The sequence below is a fragment of the Alosa alosa genome, chromosome 7 (assembly GCF_017589495.1).
Source record: "Alosa alosa isolate M-15738 ecotype Scorff River chromosome 7, AALO_Geno_1.1, whole genome shotgun sequence".
In the NCBI taxonomy this organism is placed as follows: Eukaryota; Metazoa; Chordata; class Actinopteri; order Clupeiformes; family Clupeidae; genus Alosa; species Alosa alosa.
This window is the reverse complement of record NC_063195.1, coordinates 11339305-11355650: the sequence shown is the minus strand read 5'-3', so window position 1 is coordinate 11355650 and position 16346 is coordinate 11339305. Positions and strand designations below refer to the sequence as shown.

Below are 16346 nucleotides of genomic sequence, written 5' to 3'. Positions count from 1 at the left end.
TTCAACTAGCTCACTGGTATGCATTTTGGCCTTTACTAGTTAACTAGTAGACATTTCTGGCTCTCACTAGTTAACTAGTGAAGCTAAAATGTGTTCACTAGTTAACTAGTGAGCCTTTTTGCTCCCACTAGTTAACTAGTGTGCATATTTTGGCCCTCACTAGTTAACTAGTTCACACAAACATGGCTCACTAGTTAACTAGTTGACAAAAATGGCTTACATGTACATGGCAATTATGCCTATCAAGATATCAGAATAAATGCTCAATCGGCTTGCCATAGGTAAGAACATATATTACTACTGACATTGGGTGGCGTGTTCCTTTAACAACCAGCAGGCATTCAAAACATGTTAACTATATGAAAAAGTTGGGAAATGTGTGAAATGCTGGTTGTTAAAGCAGAATGTATTCTAGAAATCTCGTAAATTCATATTTAGCTGTCAAAAAGACACAGACAACATATCAAATATTAAAAATTACAAATTTGACAAAATATGTTTGTTTTGAATTTGACACCAGCAACATATTTAAAGAAGTTGGGACGGAGGTAACAAAATGCAAGAGCATCCCAGGGAGGCAGAGTCTCTTAGAAGTAAAGATGTAGATAGATGTATTTATTACTCTGTGTAAACCTGTGTGGACAAATTGACTGAGGTAACGTGGAAAAAGGTCCTGTGCTTAGACCAAACAAAATCTCTTTTTGAAAATCATGGACTCATCTGGGCTAAAGAGAAGAGGGCATTTAAGAAGCTTTAGTCTTTTGTTTTGTCATCATTATTAATCATGATTGATTCATTTCAAAACATGACATGAATTAAATATTTTTGTAAATCGTTTGACAGGCCTAATAAATATGTAAACAAACTCTAATTCCCAGATTCAAACAAAGTCTTATTCTCTGTCACCTATTCTCCTGCACAGAAACTCGTTCGGTTAGGCATTGTGCTGCTTGGATGTAAAGGGGCTGGGAAGAGTTCATCAGGAAACACCATCCTGGGCAGAGAAGAGTTTCAGCCTGGACAGCGATCTGCTGTTTGTTTGAAGAGACAGGGAGAAGTAGCAGGCAGACAGGTCACTGTGGTGGAGGCACCTGGATGGTGGAACTATTACCGTGTGATGTCCAGCTCCGAAATGACCAGAAATGAGATTGTGCTCTCTCAGGGATTGTGTGGTGAAGGTCCACACTGTTTCTTTGTGGTGTTGCGAGCAGACGCCTCTTTCTCAGAAGCACACAGGGTATCAGCTCAGGAACATGTAAGTCTTCTCAGTGAAAGAGTCTGGAGTCACACAATTGTCCTTTTCACCTATGGAGACTGGCTCGGAGACACAACCATAGAGCAGCACATTGAGAGTGAAGGAGAGAGCCTGCGGTGGATCATTGGGAAATGTGGGAACAGATATCATGTCCTCAACAATCACAACAAGGATGATAAAGATCAGATCAAGGACCTTCTGGAGAAAATAGACGAGATGGTGGCAGGAAATACAAGTCGTCAGTTTCGGATGGACTGGGAAGGAATAAAACAGCTGCCATCACTGAGGATCGTTCTTTTGGGTACAAAGTACCACGGAAAGACCTCAGTAGGAAACACCATCCTTGGGAGACACGAGTTTGAGCTGAGAAGAACTCAGTGTGTGAAGAGACAGGGAGAAGTAGCAGGCAGACAGGTCACTGTTGTCGATGTTCCAGGATGGTGGAGAAGCACATTTGTGAAGCACTCTCCGGAGCTCATCACACAGGAGATAGTGCTCAGTGCATCCCTGTGTCCTCCAGGACCACATGCCGTCCTTCTGGTCATATGTGTGGACATTTTCTTCACAGAAAAAGACAGGACCATTGTTCAGGAACACTTGGAGCTTCTCGGTGAGAGAGTCTGGAGTCACACCATGGTGCTGTTCACCTTTGGTGGGTTTAGAGAGACAACCATTGAACAGTACATTGAGAGTGAAGGAGAGAGCCTGCAATGGATCATTGAGAAATGTGGGAACAGATATCACATTTTTGACAACGAAAAACTGGATGAGAGCATTATGCGTACACAGCTGCTGGAGAAGATTGAAGAGATGGTAGCTGGAAATGGTGGACGTCACTTTGAGGTCGACAAAACTCTTCTACAGGAAGTGGAGGAGAGGAGGAGTCGCCTTGATACAAGAGTGGAGAACAGAGAGACAAAAGCTTTCAAACAGAACAGGACAATTGACTATGTCATGGGAAAAGTATTGCATAAATAATGATGTTAGCTACATTTTAGCAAAATTACAATTTAAAGGAAATATTTGTAAAGTATATTCATGCATGCACACATATTATGCATTACATTAAAACAAACATAAACTGTACAATGGTTGCTTTTACAGGTGGAATTCAGCCTCTCTCAGAGATCAGATTCTGACACTGTGATCAGCAGCACCGGAGCGCCACAGGGAACTGTGCTCTCTCCAGTCCTGTTCACCCTGTACACATCTGACTTCTGCTACAACACCGAGTCAAGCCACATGCAGAGGTTTTCTGATGATACTGCAATTGTGGGGTGTATCAGGGACGAGCAAGAGGAGTACAGGAGCCTGGTGGAGGACTTTGTGCAATTGTGCAAACTCAACCACCTTCAACTCAACACTTCAAAGACCAAGGAGATGGTGGTGGATTTCCGAAGGTCTAAGCCCGCTCTGCTACCAGTCTCCATTGATGGGGTCAATGTGGAGGTGGTAAGCACCTACAAGTATCTGGGTCTCCACCTGGACAATAAACTGGTCTGGTCAGCCAACACTAATGCACTCTACAAGAAAGGACAGAGCAGGCTGTACTTCCTGAGGAGGCTGCGGTCCTTCAATGTGTGCAGCAAGCTCCTCAGGATGTTCTATCAGTCTGTTGTGGCCAGCGCCCTCTTCTATGCAGTTTGGTCCATGGATATTGATCTTTCTGGCTTATAAAAACAGACGAAGTGACTGCAAAATATTAACGTCATGTACACAAACCAACTTGCACACCCATTACTCTCGGAGTAATTACTCGCGGACCCGTGATCGGATATATATGCCACATATGTTAGATGAAAGAGGAGACACAGAGCTATCATTTGGTACCAAATACATCTTTCTGGGTTATAAAACAGACGAAGTGACAGCAAAATAATGACTTCATATAGCTGGACTTACCCCACGTTTTTGTCTGTTTTTGTGGCAAATCATGTTTATAATCCAACGCTATCGTGTGTTTCTCTATGGCAAAACATGTTCATAATCCGGTTTTGAGATCCTAGCAAATTCCTGCATGGCATCCAATTCAAGGCTCACATTGCATCCCAATTTGTTCAACAAAGAAACACCTTTTTTGCCTTTACTTTGTTCATGGTAATGCAGTAAAAAGTTGAGAATCATCATGAGTGCAGACACCATAGTCACACATGCTAACGGGCAAACTTGGGTCAAGTCAGGTCAGATCAGTTCGTGTCACAGATATGGAGCGCAGAATGGTCATTTTTCATCGCTAAATAAAAAATGGCATTTATTTCTGTAAATCACACACCACATATTTATGTAAATTGCTCAGCCCCAGAGTATCCCTCCAACATGGCAATTATATTGCCCGTTTCAGGACAGTCTGCCCTACACACACATGAAATGCATGTAGAGCTATGAGCTTGCTGTGGTGAGATACAGGTCAAAATATAAGATTTTTTATAATATGATTTTTATATTTAAATTATTTAAAAATCAAAATAAAATCAATGCTAGTACTAATACATGAAATTATCTGGATAGCCTAGACTCTGCTGAAAAAAACAATATATAATATGTGTGTGTGGCACTTACAATGACCAGAATAAATCCTTATGAATAAAGGTAGTGAAAATGCCCTAAAAACAGCTTAGGGTTCTAAGGGTTAAAAAAAGAAAAACAAAAATAGAACTGGACAGGAGCATCATTCTTAGCATTTTCTGCAATAACGTGTCTTTGTACCATAGGAGTTCATCAAGTCTGAAATATTACCTCTATGCAAACCATTTAGGAGATTACCCAGAGGTATGAGCTAGCACATCCTTTGGTGATGATAATAAACACAGCTAACAGCCAGCCTTGTCACTCCCAGTCATTTGCTACAAACTGAGAGGCTATGCTGATGCCTGCACCCAATAGTGAAAATGATAATGAAAGTGACTTTGGACTTTAAGTTCTATGATATTGGTTATTCAGTGATTCACTCATCGGCACTCAACATTTTTTTTTATTATTGAAATATGTTTTAAAAAGATGATCAAAAACTGACGCATGAAATAATTGAAATGAATGAATCACAGAGTATGTAATTAATTAGACAATTTTTTAGTCACTTAACTGCCCCATACCTCCAGTCAGGCTTTCATCATAGTAGGCTATTGAAACTGCTCTAATTAAGGTCGTAAATTACATTTGCCTGAATATGCTCCCTTTTGGCCAAATTTGTCAAGAGTACAAGGTGGCATATCTTAGCTATGCAAATGACACCCAGATATACCTTGCACTCATCTTACACATCCGTCCCATTGAATCAGTATGTCTTTGTCATGAAAAAGTGCATGCCGGAATGAAACATAATTTCTTACAATTAAAAAAAAAATCAATGCTAAAATAGTGATGTTTGGAAACAAAGAGGGAAGATTGAAAGTCAACGCCTTTGATTCTCAGGCATTTGAAACTAGACACTGTGTCAAAAACCTTGCTGTAATAATGGATAAAAATCTTATTTTCAAGGATCACATCAAAACCATGACTAAATCAGCATGTTGGAACCCATTGCCATGATCAGAGAATTTGTGTCGGATTTATAGAAGCTGTTTTTTCTCACTGGCTTTAGAGGCTTAGAGGTTCAGGCTCTGATAAATTGTATCAGGTTGAGTGGTGTTAGGGTTCAGACTCTGGTAAAATGCAACAGGGTGGGTGGTGTTGGGGCTCAGGCTCTGATCAATTGCATCAGGTTGGGTGGTGTTTGGGTTCAGACTCTGGTAAACTGTAGGAGGTTGGGTGGTGTTGGGGTTCAAGCTTTGGTAGAGTGAACTCATCTGGATGGCACCAGAGTTTCCTTCCAGAGGATCATTCACATAGTCCACATAATCCTATGACACATACAAAAAATATATATTTCTCAAAGATAGACTACTTACATGTATTCAATTAACTTATATCCAAAGCATCATACAGCTCACTACAAATGTATATTCTCAGCATACTGATTTCCTTGGTGTCTAACGGTTTCCACACAGAGGGCCAGATGCATGTACATTTGCGAACGTAGCGTTATCAGCGTCGTATTTATCAATTGTTCAATCCTTAGTGTAAACTGCCCCTTTCTCTGCCTTTCTCCGCCCATAAACGCAATTTACGAACATCCACAACTGAATGGCAGCACCTACATACAAGAGCAGTTGAATGTAGCGATCATGAAATAATACCATACATGATAAGATGTAAACAAGCAGGGAGATAATGAAGATCAGTAGTTCTACTCAAGTAGGCTATGGAAGATTGGTCAAATCTAGCAAGTAGGAAAGTTTAAGTGATTGACGTGAAAGTGAAAGTAAGACATTCGAAAGGCCAACGAAAGTTAAGGTTGCTTTTGGTAGTACAAATACTTTCACCACAAAAACTGGTGCTCTAAATAGCGATTCTGTTGTCTTTGAAAGTTTCTCTTATTGACGCATTGAACTGCAATTTGGATTAAGTAGTATAAGTATATATACTCTTTTGATCCCGTGAGGGAAATTTGGTCTCTGCTTTTATCCCAATCCGTGAATTAGTGAAACCCACACAGCACACAGGGTACAGACAGTGAGGGTAAGCACACACTAATCCTGGCGCATTGAGCTGCCTGCATCAACAGCGGCGCTCGGGGAGCAGTGTGGGGTTAGGTGCCTTGCTCAAGGGCACTTCAGCCGTGCCTACTGGTCGGAGTTCGAACCGTCAACCCTCCGGTTACAGGTCCGAAGTGCTAACCAGTAGGCCACGGCTGCCCACCTATTAACACCTGCTTTTACAAGGCGGAAGTATTTAGGCGCAGAATAGACGTGCGCTTTCAGGAGCAGTCTTTGTAGGCTACATATTGCGGAATACATAATTAGGCGCTCTTTACTCTTCCCCTCCCATCTTTTTACACTAAACTCCCACTTTCCCCTGGATCCTCCCATGAATGCATATGCATGACATGACAAACGCAATCTGCCACTTTCAGCTCCCGCGACAGGCAGTTTGCGCGTATACATCATTGCGGCCTGTTTGTACATACCTCGCAATGATTTTACACGCACATTGCGAAACAAATACGCCTGAAGTGGGCGCAAAAGCGTTAGTACATCTGGCCCACAGTCTGCATTCTGTCAACGCATGCCAGTGGGTGTTCCCGACGGTAGCTATGCAAATGACTTCAGGTATAACCGTAATTTGCCCCGAGCGCATACAGAGCAGCTCTCTGCCATCCATAGCCTGAATGACAATAACAACACAATGTAGAAAAGCAACCATACATTAGATATACATTACAAAAATGGACCTTATAACGCTTTGCTGTGGACCAACTTAAGAGGTGGAGAGTTTGTGAACGGATGATCCAATTACACTTGGGGTGATTAGATGGCCAAATGTAATGAGCCAGATCAAGAATTGATAGTCTAGTTATTAATCTAGTAATTAATAGTCTAGTAATTGATAGTCTCTTTTTAATAAGTACCATGGATCTTTTATGGTCACTGTCAATCAGGACCTCAGTTTCACATCTCATTCAAGGGAAGACAGCACAGAGGCCTGATGAAGCCTGAGGTCTGAGCACATTTTGGAAAAATGGAAAATACATTTTGGAATAGCAGAAATGTCATTTAATTGTGTAAATTAGTATGATTATCACACGCTGTACCTTCCAATGAGACTTCTTCTCCTGTAGAGTTCTGAGAGGCCATTCTAATTTAATCAGTACTCATAGAAGCCACTTTAAAGTCAACCATCTTCCCTGTGCCCACCACCATAGCAATGCCATTTAACTTGGCAAACTAGTGTGATCAATCAACAAATACTTTACCTGCCAAAGAAACATCAACTACGGGGGAATTCTGAGAGGCAATTCTATTCTTGGCCTCACAGTGGTAAAGTCCAGCAGTGGTGGTGTTCAGAGTGAAGGTGATGGTCTCCGCCGAGCCTACTTCAGTAGTTTTATCTCGAGTCTGCCTGTACCAGGTGTAGTTCTCCACAGGTGGGTTGGCATCACTGCTGCAGCTCAGAGTCACAGAGGTGCCCTCACGCATCTCACCAGAAGGGTAGACAAAAACGGAGGTGTTCTTTGGAGCATCTAAGAAAGATATTAGAGACAAGAATGCAAAAAGCATGTTTGTCCACATATATTAATGTTTTATATATATATATATGTTTTGCCTACTCCCAATAGCCTGGCCACACCGGTCTTGATTCTCTGGTCATTTTATTTGTTCTGAGATATTAGTCTGGCATATACACTAACATTTTCCTCTGGCACAAAGGGTGCCTGGTCAGTCAGCAAAGATAGGGAATGACAAAATAATTTCAAAATCAATGGCTGTGGTAAATGGTATTATAGCAATGTCTGCAATCATAAGAAAGTGCAGTCGGAAGAATGTATGAATATGTATAAGCCAGTAGCATGGTTCCATGCACAGCCACACACAGCTTTGCATGGTATTAGTTGTGTGGTGCACACAGACCACAGACGTGGAACTATGCCAAAGCCCTTACACATAACATTAAGCTTTAATGGCAGAGATGGGAGGTCCTCTTGTTGTTCTAATGCACAGGTGTAGAGGCCCTCATCCTTCATCTGGATGTTGTGGAGTATCAGTTCATTGTTGATAGTTTGATTAAATGGGATAATCTCCCCATTCCTTCTCCAGCGTATACTGGACTTTTGTCTCAAAATGCAGAGGCTCTCACAGCTCAGCTTTACTAGTTGTCCTTCAATTATCGATCCAGAAGGTCGGACTCGAAGTGCTGCAGTGTCTTAGAAGAAGAAAATAAGAATGCATGTGTATTTTTGCAATCCATTTTATGAATAGATAAGCATTGAAAATAAAGAGCAACAAATTGACAAAAAAATGTTGTTTCCATCCTGTTTATGTTACCTATGTTACCTGTGACTACCAGCATGACAAAAGTTGATAGCCATCTCCTCCGTGGTGGATATGTTATGACTGTGACATAATAATGGCCGGCATCTGTGACTCTAACATCTCTCAGAGTCAGTGTGCAGTTGCGATCCATCTCTGTGCTGTAGTGCACTCGACCCTCATATAAAGGGGTCTGTAAGAGATCAAGACTTGTCCCGTTCTGAGTCTCTTTCTTCACCCAGTAGACTTCATAGATTCTGAGGCCAGGATGAGTGAAAGAGCAGGGCATGACCACTGATGATCCAATCATAGCACAGATACCCGAATGAGTCATAAAAACCACCACTTTCTTCCGATCAGACACACCTGAAATTCACAGAAAACATTTACTAGCAACGGTGAGCGTTTCTGGTGGAGTTCCCTGATACAGAGTTCAGAGAGGGTGTTGTGTCTGCGATTGGAACTGCACCACTAGGTGTCACTATGCTTCGTAATAGGTGTGGGACAGCATGTGCAAAGAAGTCTGAGTTCTGATGTGAAGCTTTGCTTACTGTGCTTGCTTTATAGATCAATGACTTTGAGTTAAATGTCACCCTCCCTTGCTTACTTGAGTTTATTTGATACATAGTCATTTGATACAGTCAATATTATTTAGATGACAAAGCATGTATCCATGAATGGCATAACGTATTATGATGGATATTGATTGATTGTATACTGATTGTAGACTCATGGTCTGTGTGCATGTGTGTGTGTGTGCGTCCGTGCGTGTCTGCTTGTGTGGGTGATATGCTGTATGTGCGTGTGTTTGGGTATGTTTGTGTGTATGTATATAAGTATATACTTGTATACTCTTTTGATCCCGTGAGGGAAATTTGGTCTCTGCAATCTGTGAATTAGTGAAACACACTCAGCACTCAGTGAACACACAGTGAGGTGAAGCACACACTAATCCCGACGCAGTGAGCTGCCTGCTACAGTGGTGCTCGGGTAGTATGGGGCTGCCAAATGTAACATGCCTTATTTCGTGGACAGAATGACTTTCGTGGCCTGTACAAGAAGTTGTGTGGAATCTTGTGTCAGATAAGGTCTGATCATCCTAAAGTCGTAATGGATGAACAGACATGATTTTGCAATTGAGGCTACATGCTCAGAGAAGTTGAGTCGGTCTTCAATTACCACGCCTATAAGTTGCTAGTCTACTTGGGGTGCCGATCCATGCCGATCTAGCTGGGGTCAGTGAAGATGAGCCCTCAGGTGGGACAGATAGGTTAAGTGTTGTCCGCATAGCAATAATAGTCAAATCCATGGGAGTGAATGGTCTTACCTAAGGAAGAGGTGTAAATAGAGAAAAGCAGGGGCCCTTATACTGATAGCTGAGGCACACCTGTGGTGAGATCATGACACTTTGATACCTGTCCCTGCCAAGAACGCCCTTTAAGGTAGGATTCAAAGGGTCAAGAGCTTTCCCAGAAATTCCCAATTCAGATGTAGAAAGGAGAATGTCATGGTTAACAGTATCAAAGATATGGGGCACCAAATGTAACATGCCTTATTTCGTGGACAGAATGACTATCGTGTGACAAAATACATATATTCATTACGAAACCATGTTACATCGTAACACCTTTTGTCCACGGAATGCACAAATTGGTTTGCATTGTGTCTACGAAAAACTGAAGAGAGCACATCATTTCGTGGACGAAATTGACTGGTGGCCTTTTCCTTTCGTGGACATAATGCTGAATGCAGTATTCACTGTCGTAGACGAAATGTTTGGTCAAAAGTAATTCTGTCTACGTAAATACGGAACATCCTGCGTCCACAGAATTATTGTGTTGTGTTACAGAAGGCATTCCGTCCACGCAATAGTAACTTAACAACTTACGAAATGCATTCAGTGACATATGCTTTCATTCTGTGGACGAAATGCATAAAATAATCACAAAATCAGTTTTGTGACCTGCTACACAATATATTTCGTGAGTCAGCAGTTTACGGAATTAATTATGTGTCACGGTCATTTCATTACGTGAACGAAATGCATAACAGAATCACGAAATCAGTTTTGTGACCTGCTACAATACATTTCGTGAGTCAGCAGTATACGAAATGAATTATGTGTCAGGATAATTTCATTACGTGGACGAAATGCATAAAAGAATCACGAAATCAGTTTTGTGACCTGCTACAATACATTTCGTGAGTCAGCAGTTTACGAAATGAATTATGCATAATAGAATCACGAAATCGGTTTTGTGACCTGCTAAAATACATTTCGTGAGTCAGCAGTTTGTGGAATAAATTAGCCAGTGGGTAGCCTAGGCTACCATTTAGAAGTGGGCACTTCAATCGCGCCTCCCGTTAGTCAGAGCTCCGTGAAACAAAGGAAAGCCCTTTATTTGGACGGGCAAGTAGGCATAGCGATTAGGCCTATCATGCGCGCACTCCAGCGAAACAATATAAACTAAGCCTACTGTTAGGCCTACAAGTCGCGATTTATTAGGCTATCCAATCGCTATACTGTTTTCATGAACATTACAGGAATCCACTTTATTCATTGTTTTAAATATCGTTGCTTAGTCCACGAGTTTGTCAGTTTCACTTGCACAGACACGCATAGACTTTGAATGAGCACTCACAGCCTACCACTACCACCTAGGCTAATGTTATGCCTCTATATTTGATGAATTAAGAAGTAGGCCTATGCCAGTGTTGTGCGTGTTGTTCAAAAGAACGCGTTCTTTGAACAAGCTCATTTTTTCGTGAATGTTGAACTGAACGCAACACATTTTTTAATAAAGAACTTGAACGTGAATTAGTTCACATTATGTGTTATGAACGGCAGACATCACTGTAAATGAACGTTGGAATTTGTTTTCCATTGAAAACTGAGTGACATCTGTTTTCTCTTTTGAAACGCAACGAGAGAAAGTTCCTCCCTCCTGTATTCTCGCTGGTGCAGCTTAAATCATGTATCACCAGACAGAAATGGTTTTGACATTGTGTGCGCAATGCATTGCGGGCAACGTAGTGTCCGGCTGAGAATAGTTGAATAGCATACTGGCTTCCGCTGCGCTTACCGTGATGAATTGCAGCAGAGCGGGGTAGGCATAGCAACGCCCGTAGCGAGCAAACGCAGGCGGAGGAGGGCTGGATTTCATTGCACTAAGTATAGAACTGGTCTACCTTGTCTGTACTGCTGCAAGTTTCATCACCTGGTAAGAAACCCACAATTGCAGTGTCATAAGCAAATGTCTACAATGAGCAGCTTCAAAGAACGTATAGTGATTTCTAGCTCGTAGTGTGAAAAAAGTATTTATTTGAATATCTCACGAAAAAAGTAAAATGAACTTAACTTTGAACTAGTTCAGAATTAAAATTGTGAACTTTGAACGTGAACTGTTCACTTTGAGCATGTATGAACTGAACTTGAACTAGTTCAGAAAAGCTGTGAACTGGCACAACACTGGCCTATGCATTGATCAGGGAAACATTTAGTTTATTTTTCTTTCGGTCCACGGTTCCAGCAGTTGTGCCGCAAAATTAACAGACAGAAGCACCGGGCATAGCCCTAATCTAGCCTAAATTCGTGGTCCAGTGGACCATTAATCTACTCGTCGAAGAGGCTCATAGTTTGAAGATCATAGACCATAGATAATTCAGAGAAAGCCTATGCAGTTGCTTTTCGCGGACCTAGGCTAGGTCCTGGCACCGGTTCGCGGATTGCCAATCACACTGCCGTTGCAAAGCCTCTGAATGCAGCCAGGTGTCCCGTTTACCCGCAATGCTACAGCGGACTTAAGCTGCCAACTCGTGGCGAAAAGTTGCAATACATTTCACGCAACTCTGTGAATAACAGGAGGCACGAGTGCCACTTCTAAATAGGACCCACTGGCTAATTCATTCCGCAAACTGCTGACTCACGAAATGTATTTTAGCAGGTTACAAAACTGATTTCGTGATTCTCTTATGCATTTTGTCCACGTAATACAATTATCGTGATACATAATTCATTCTGTAAACTGCTGACTCACGAAATGAATTGTAGCAGGTCACAAAGCTGATTTCGTGATTCTGTTATGCATTTCGTCCACGTAATGAAATTATCCTGACACATAATTCATTTCGTAAACTGCTGACTCACTAAATGTATTGTAGCAGGTCACAAAACTGATTTCGTGATTCTGTTATGCATTTCGTTCACGTAATGAAATTATCCTGACACATAATTCATTTCGTATACTGCTGACTCACGAAATGTATTGTAGCAGGTCACAAAACTGATTTCGTGATTCTGTTATGCATTTCGTCCACGTAATGAAATGACCGTGACACATAATTAATTCCATAAACTGCTACTGCTGACTCACAAAATGTATTGTATCAGGTCACAAAACTGATTTCGTGATTCTTTTATGCATTTCGTCCACAGAATGAAAGCATATGTCACTGAATGCATTTCGTAAGTTGTTAAGTCACTATTGCGTGGACGGAATGCCTTCTGTAACACAACACAATAATTCTGTGGACGAAATTGAAATAGGATGCACAGAAGGATGCATGTAGGTGCATTCCGTATTTACGTAGACAGAATTACTTTTGACCAAACATTTCGTCTATGACAGTGAATACTGCATTCAGCATTATGTCCACGAAAGGAAATGATGTGCTCTCTTCAGTGTTTCGTGGACACAATGCAAACCAATTTGTGCATTCCGTGGACAAAAGGCGTTACGATGTAACATGGTTTCGTAATGAATATATGTATTTCGTCACACGAAAGTCATTCTGTCCACGAAATAAGGCATGTTACATTTGGCGCCCAATAGGGTAGCAGTGAGGGGTTAGGTGCCTTGCTCAAGGGCACTCCAAAGGCAGCCGTGGCCCACTGGTTAGCACTCTGGACTTGTAACTGGAGGAATGCTGGTTCGAGCCCCGACCAGTGGGACGCGGCTGAAGTGCCCTTGAGCAAGGCACCTAACCCCTCACTGCTCCCTGAGCGCTGGCGTTGTAGCAGGCAGCTCACTGCGCCGGGATTAGTGTGTGCTTCACCCCACTGTGTGTTCACTGTGTGATGTGTTTCACTAATTCACCGATTGGGTTAAATGCAGAGACCAAATTTCCCTCACAGGATCAAAACAAGTATATATACTTATACTTATACTTATACTATACTTCAGCCGTGGATATGGGCATGGGAGAGCAGTGCTCAACCACTTCCCCCGCCCACATGTTTCCTACTGGGTCGGGGATTGAACCGGCAAGCATTCGGTTACAAACCAGTAGGCCACGGCTGCCCCCCAGTAGGTCACCGGTGCGTGAGCATGTGCATGTATGGGTGGGTGTACTGTGTGTGTGTGTGTGTGTGTGTGTGTGTTTTGTGTGTAGTCCACTAAGTTCCAGTGACGCTAATGTGTGGTTTCCTCTGTGGCTGTCTGTATTACCTTATGCAACCTGTTTTTTTTTTATCATTTTTTTATACATAGCTGGTGAAACATGTTTTTTATGAAGCTCAGATAAAAAAATGATATGTGTCTGTTCTTGTTCCCAATACTAATCTTTGAAAATAGAAAACTTCACAATACTGACAAAATTTGATATTTACATAGCAAGCTATCACCCATTATTGTTTTTATTTTTTACATTATCCTTACCTGTACCTCAGATTTCAACTTAGGCCTGCTCTTATCTAACATGCGAGGCAAATACTGTAGATTCAGCTTTCTTTCTTTTTCCCACACAATATGCAAAGCGAACATGTAAGGGGGGCATTTAATAGCATTTTGATAAGATGCATAGTGATATTAATCAAATAAAACATTAAAATAGATCATTACGATCAACAGTGATATTAATCAAATGAATCATAGAAAGCTTAACATGTATTGATTTCTGAGACTCTCAGCTTTCAAACGGTGTATTTAATCGGTGCTTCATGTAGCGAAACCGGTGCTGGGTAGGTGGTGCATCGGCCTGGTCTTATCTAACATTCAAGGCAAACATGTTTCAACTGTCTTTCTTTTTTTCCCATATGCTTGTACACCGCACAAGTAATCTAATGCAAAACACACCAAACAATTTAGTTTTCTCATTAAATGGACCTCATACCTTGGGTCAGTGTGAGAAGGAGAAGGAGCAGAGCCAGATGACCAGAGGGTGTCATTTTCATTATTACTGTACATCCATCCATTCAGTATTGTGGAACTGAGGACAGAAAATGTCAGTGTTCAGTTAATATGTTCACTTAGACAAGACACAGCAGTATCAATACAAGTGGATAGAAGAAAAAAAAATGCTAGCATACAGTTAGTTTACTAGTACATGTTTAAGTCTTTACAAAATTCGCATAGCAATGTAAAAGAGTATAAAAACCCCTCTTACCACAGCAGGACCCACTCTTCAATGCTGATTGAGTCTGAGCAGAAAGGGAAATTGGCCTAAAGACAAACAACAGCTTGTGGTTGACCCTTACAAAAAAAAGGGCAGATGATGCTCAGTTTCCTCCTCCTCCACCTCCTTCCTGTCCTCACAGAGCACGGAGCATCATCACATAGACAAGCTAAGAGAACAAATCACTATGAGTATCTAACTGGTAGACTCTAATTCATATATCTTTTCTTTTTAATATGTATATGAATGATGTGTCTTTGATTTTAAATGCATGTGGTGCGTACAGGTTGTAGGGTTGGTGACTCACTAATTAATCACCTTATGTATGTAGAGGATTTGATCATTTTTAGCCCTTACAGGGCTGGTCTCCAACAGCTCCTGAGAATATGCATCATGATTTTGATATAAAATATGCTAAAAAGAGCAAGTTCATGATTATCAGAAGTAGAGAAGACAGACAGTCAACCTTCCCTGACTTCTATCTGTCTAGCACTGCACTCAGTGTGTGTGGTGAGGTTACATATCTGGGCCTGTGACGCTCCAGTGGGCGTGGCTTCCTCCCTGCGCTACGTTGTATTGTCTTGTGTCTGTTCGCAGGTGGTCGGAATGCTGACTGATAGTGATTGGCTGATTAAGGAGGATGGTGCACCGGTGCACAGGTCACCTGACCCCTTTTTAGGCCGCCGGTTCCCATTCTGGGGGGGCAGCAGCACGAGGCGTTTGCCTTTGTTCGATCTGGGTTGTGTGCCTCTTGTAGGACTATATGCTCAGTCGCTGCCTACACCTGCTATCGATTGTCTTTTTGTCCATCTTGTTGGTCGCAAAATAAACTGTTCAGGCTTGCTAGACTCCTCCATGCCTCCTCCATGTTATTTCCCCTACTGGGCGTAACAGGGCCACACTATCGCAAATTACCTGTCTGCTTACAAGGATATCTATAGGCAGTGTCGGAAGCTGTATGCTCAAGCGAACAGCTATCTGTAATGTCGTTATAAACAAGGCAGCATTAGAAAACTCACAGTGGCTTATAATGACAGCATGAGGCTACTGCTGAGAGCTCCAAGAAGCTCTGGTGCAAGCCATATGTTTGTCAGTCTCGGGGTACTTAATTGCTCTGCTGTTTTATGTAACTTGATGTATATGTAGATTTATGTGCACCCTACATATAAATATCTGAGTCAGAAAATGACATAATCATTGTTTTGGCTAAGCCTGTATGCAGTTCTGTCAGATTTTCCCCCTGGGGCTGAAATAAAAAAAATATTTGTATATGGTTGTCAAATATATTGACTAACCGGTATATACAGTATGTGTATAAAGAAAATAAATCAAGAGAAATCTAATGAATTAATGAATGATATATAGATAGATAGATACAGATAGATAAATAGATAGATACAGTACCTACAGTATCTACAGTGCAGGCACCTACAGGCATTCACTATGGGGACATGCCCTCTCTATCTCTCTCTCTCTCTCTCACACACACACACACACACGCACACAATCACATACACACCACAGTGACACATGCAGAGTAACAAAGAGATGCTGTCGTCATGGTGTGCGGTCATACTCTTCCTGAGACCTGACGGGGTAGAAACATGTGGTCAACACCTGCAGACATGGACAAATCCTGTGGTCAATGTCTGACCTCATTCAATTCCTAAGGTGCTGAGATCAGCGCATTTGTTGGAGATGTGCCCTAGTTGGCTCACAAGGGGCTGTATTACTTTTGCTACCAATGAATGCTCACAAGGAGCTGTATTACTTTTGCTACCATTGAAAGCTCACAAGGAGCTGTATTACTTTTGCTACCAATGAAAGCTCACAAGGAGCTGTATTACTTTTGC

General features: G+C 41.7%; 1 protein-coding gene across 1 annotated transcript; it reads left to right on the top strand.

Annotated features, from left to right (window-relative positions):
- The first annotated feature begins 556 nt into the window (after positions 1-556).
- On the top strand, positions 557-2233 carry LOC125298227 (GTPase IMAP family member 8-like). The gene is made up of 2 exons (XM_048248932.1): positions 557-601; positions 923-2233. The coding sequence occupies exons 1-2, from the start codon at positions 557-559 to the stop codon at positions 2231-2233; spliced, it is 1356 nt and encodes a 451-aa protein (XP_048104889.1).
- Positions 2234-16346: the final 14113 nt, after the last annotated feature.

Bases quoted from the DNA above. Each gene is read 5' to 3' on its own strand.
- LOC125298227 (XM_048248932.1), top strand. From the start codon at position 557: ATGCAAGAGCATCCCAGGGAGGCAGAGTCTCTTAGAAGTAAAGAT. The intron at 602-922 runs GTAGATAGATGT...TCTCCTGCACAG, and splicing joins AGTCTCTTAGAAGTAAAGAT to AAACTCGTTCGGTTAGGCAT.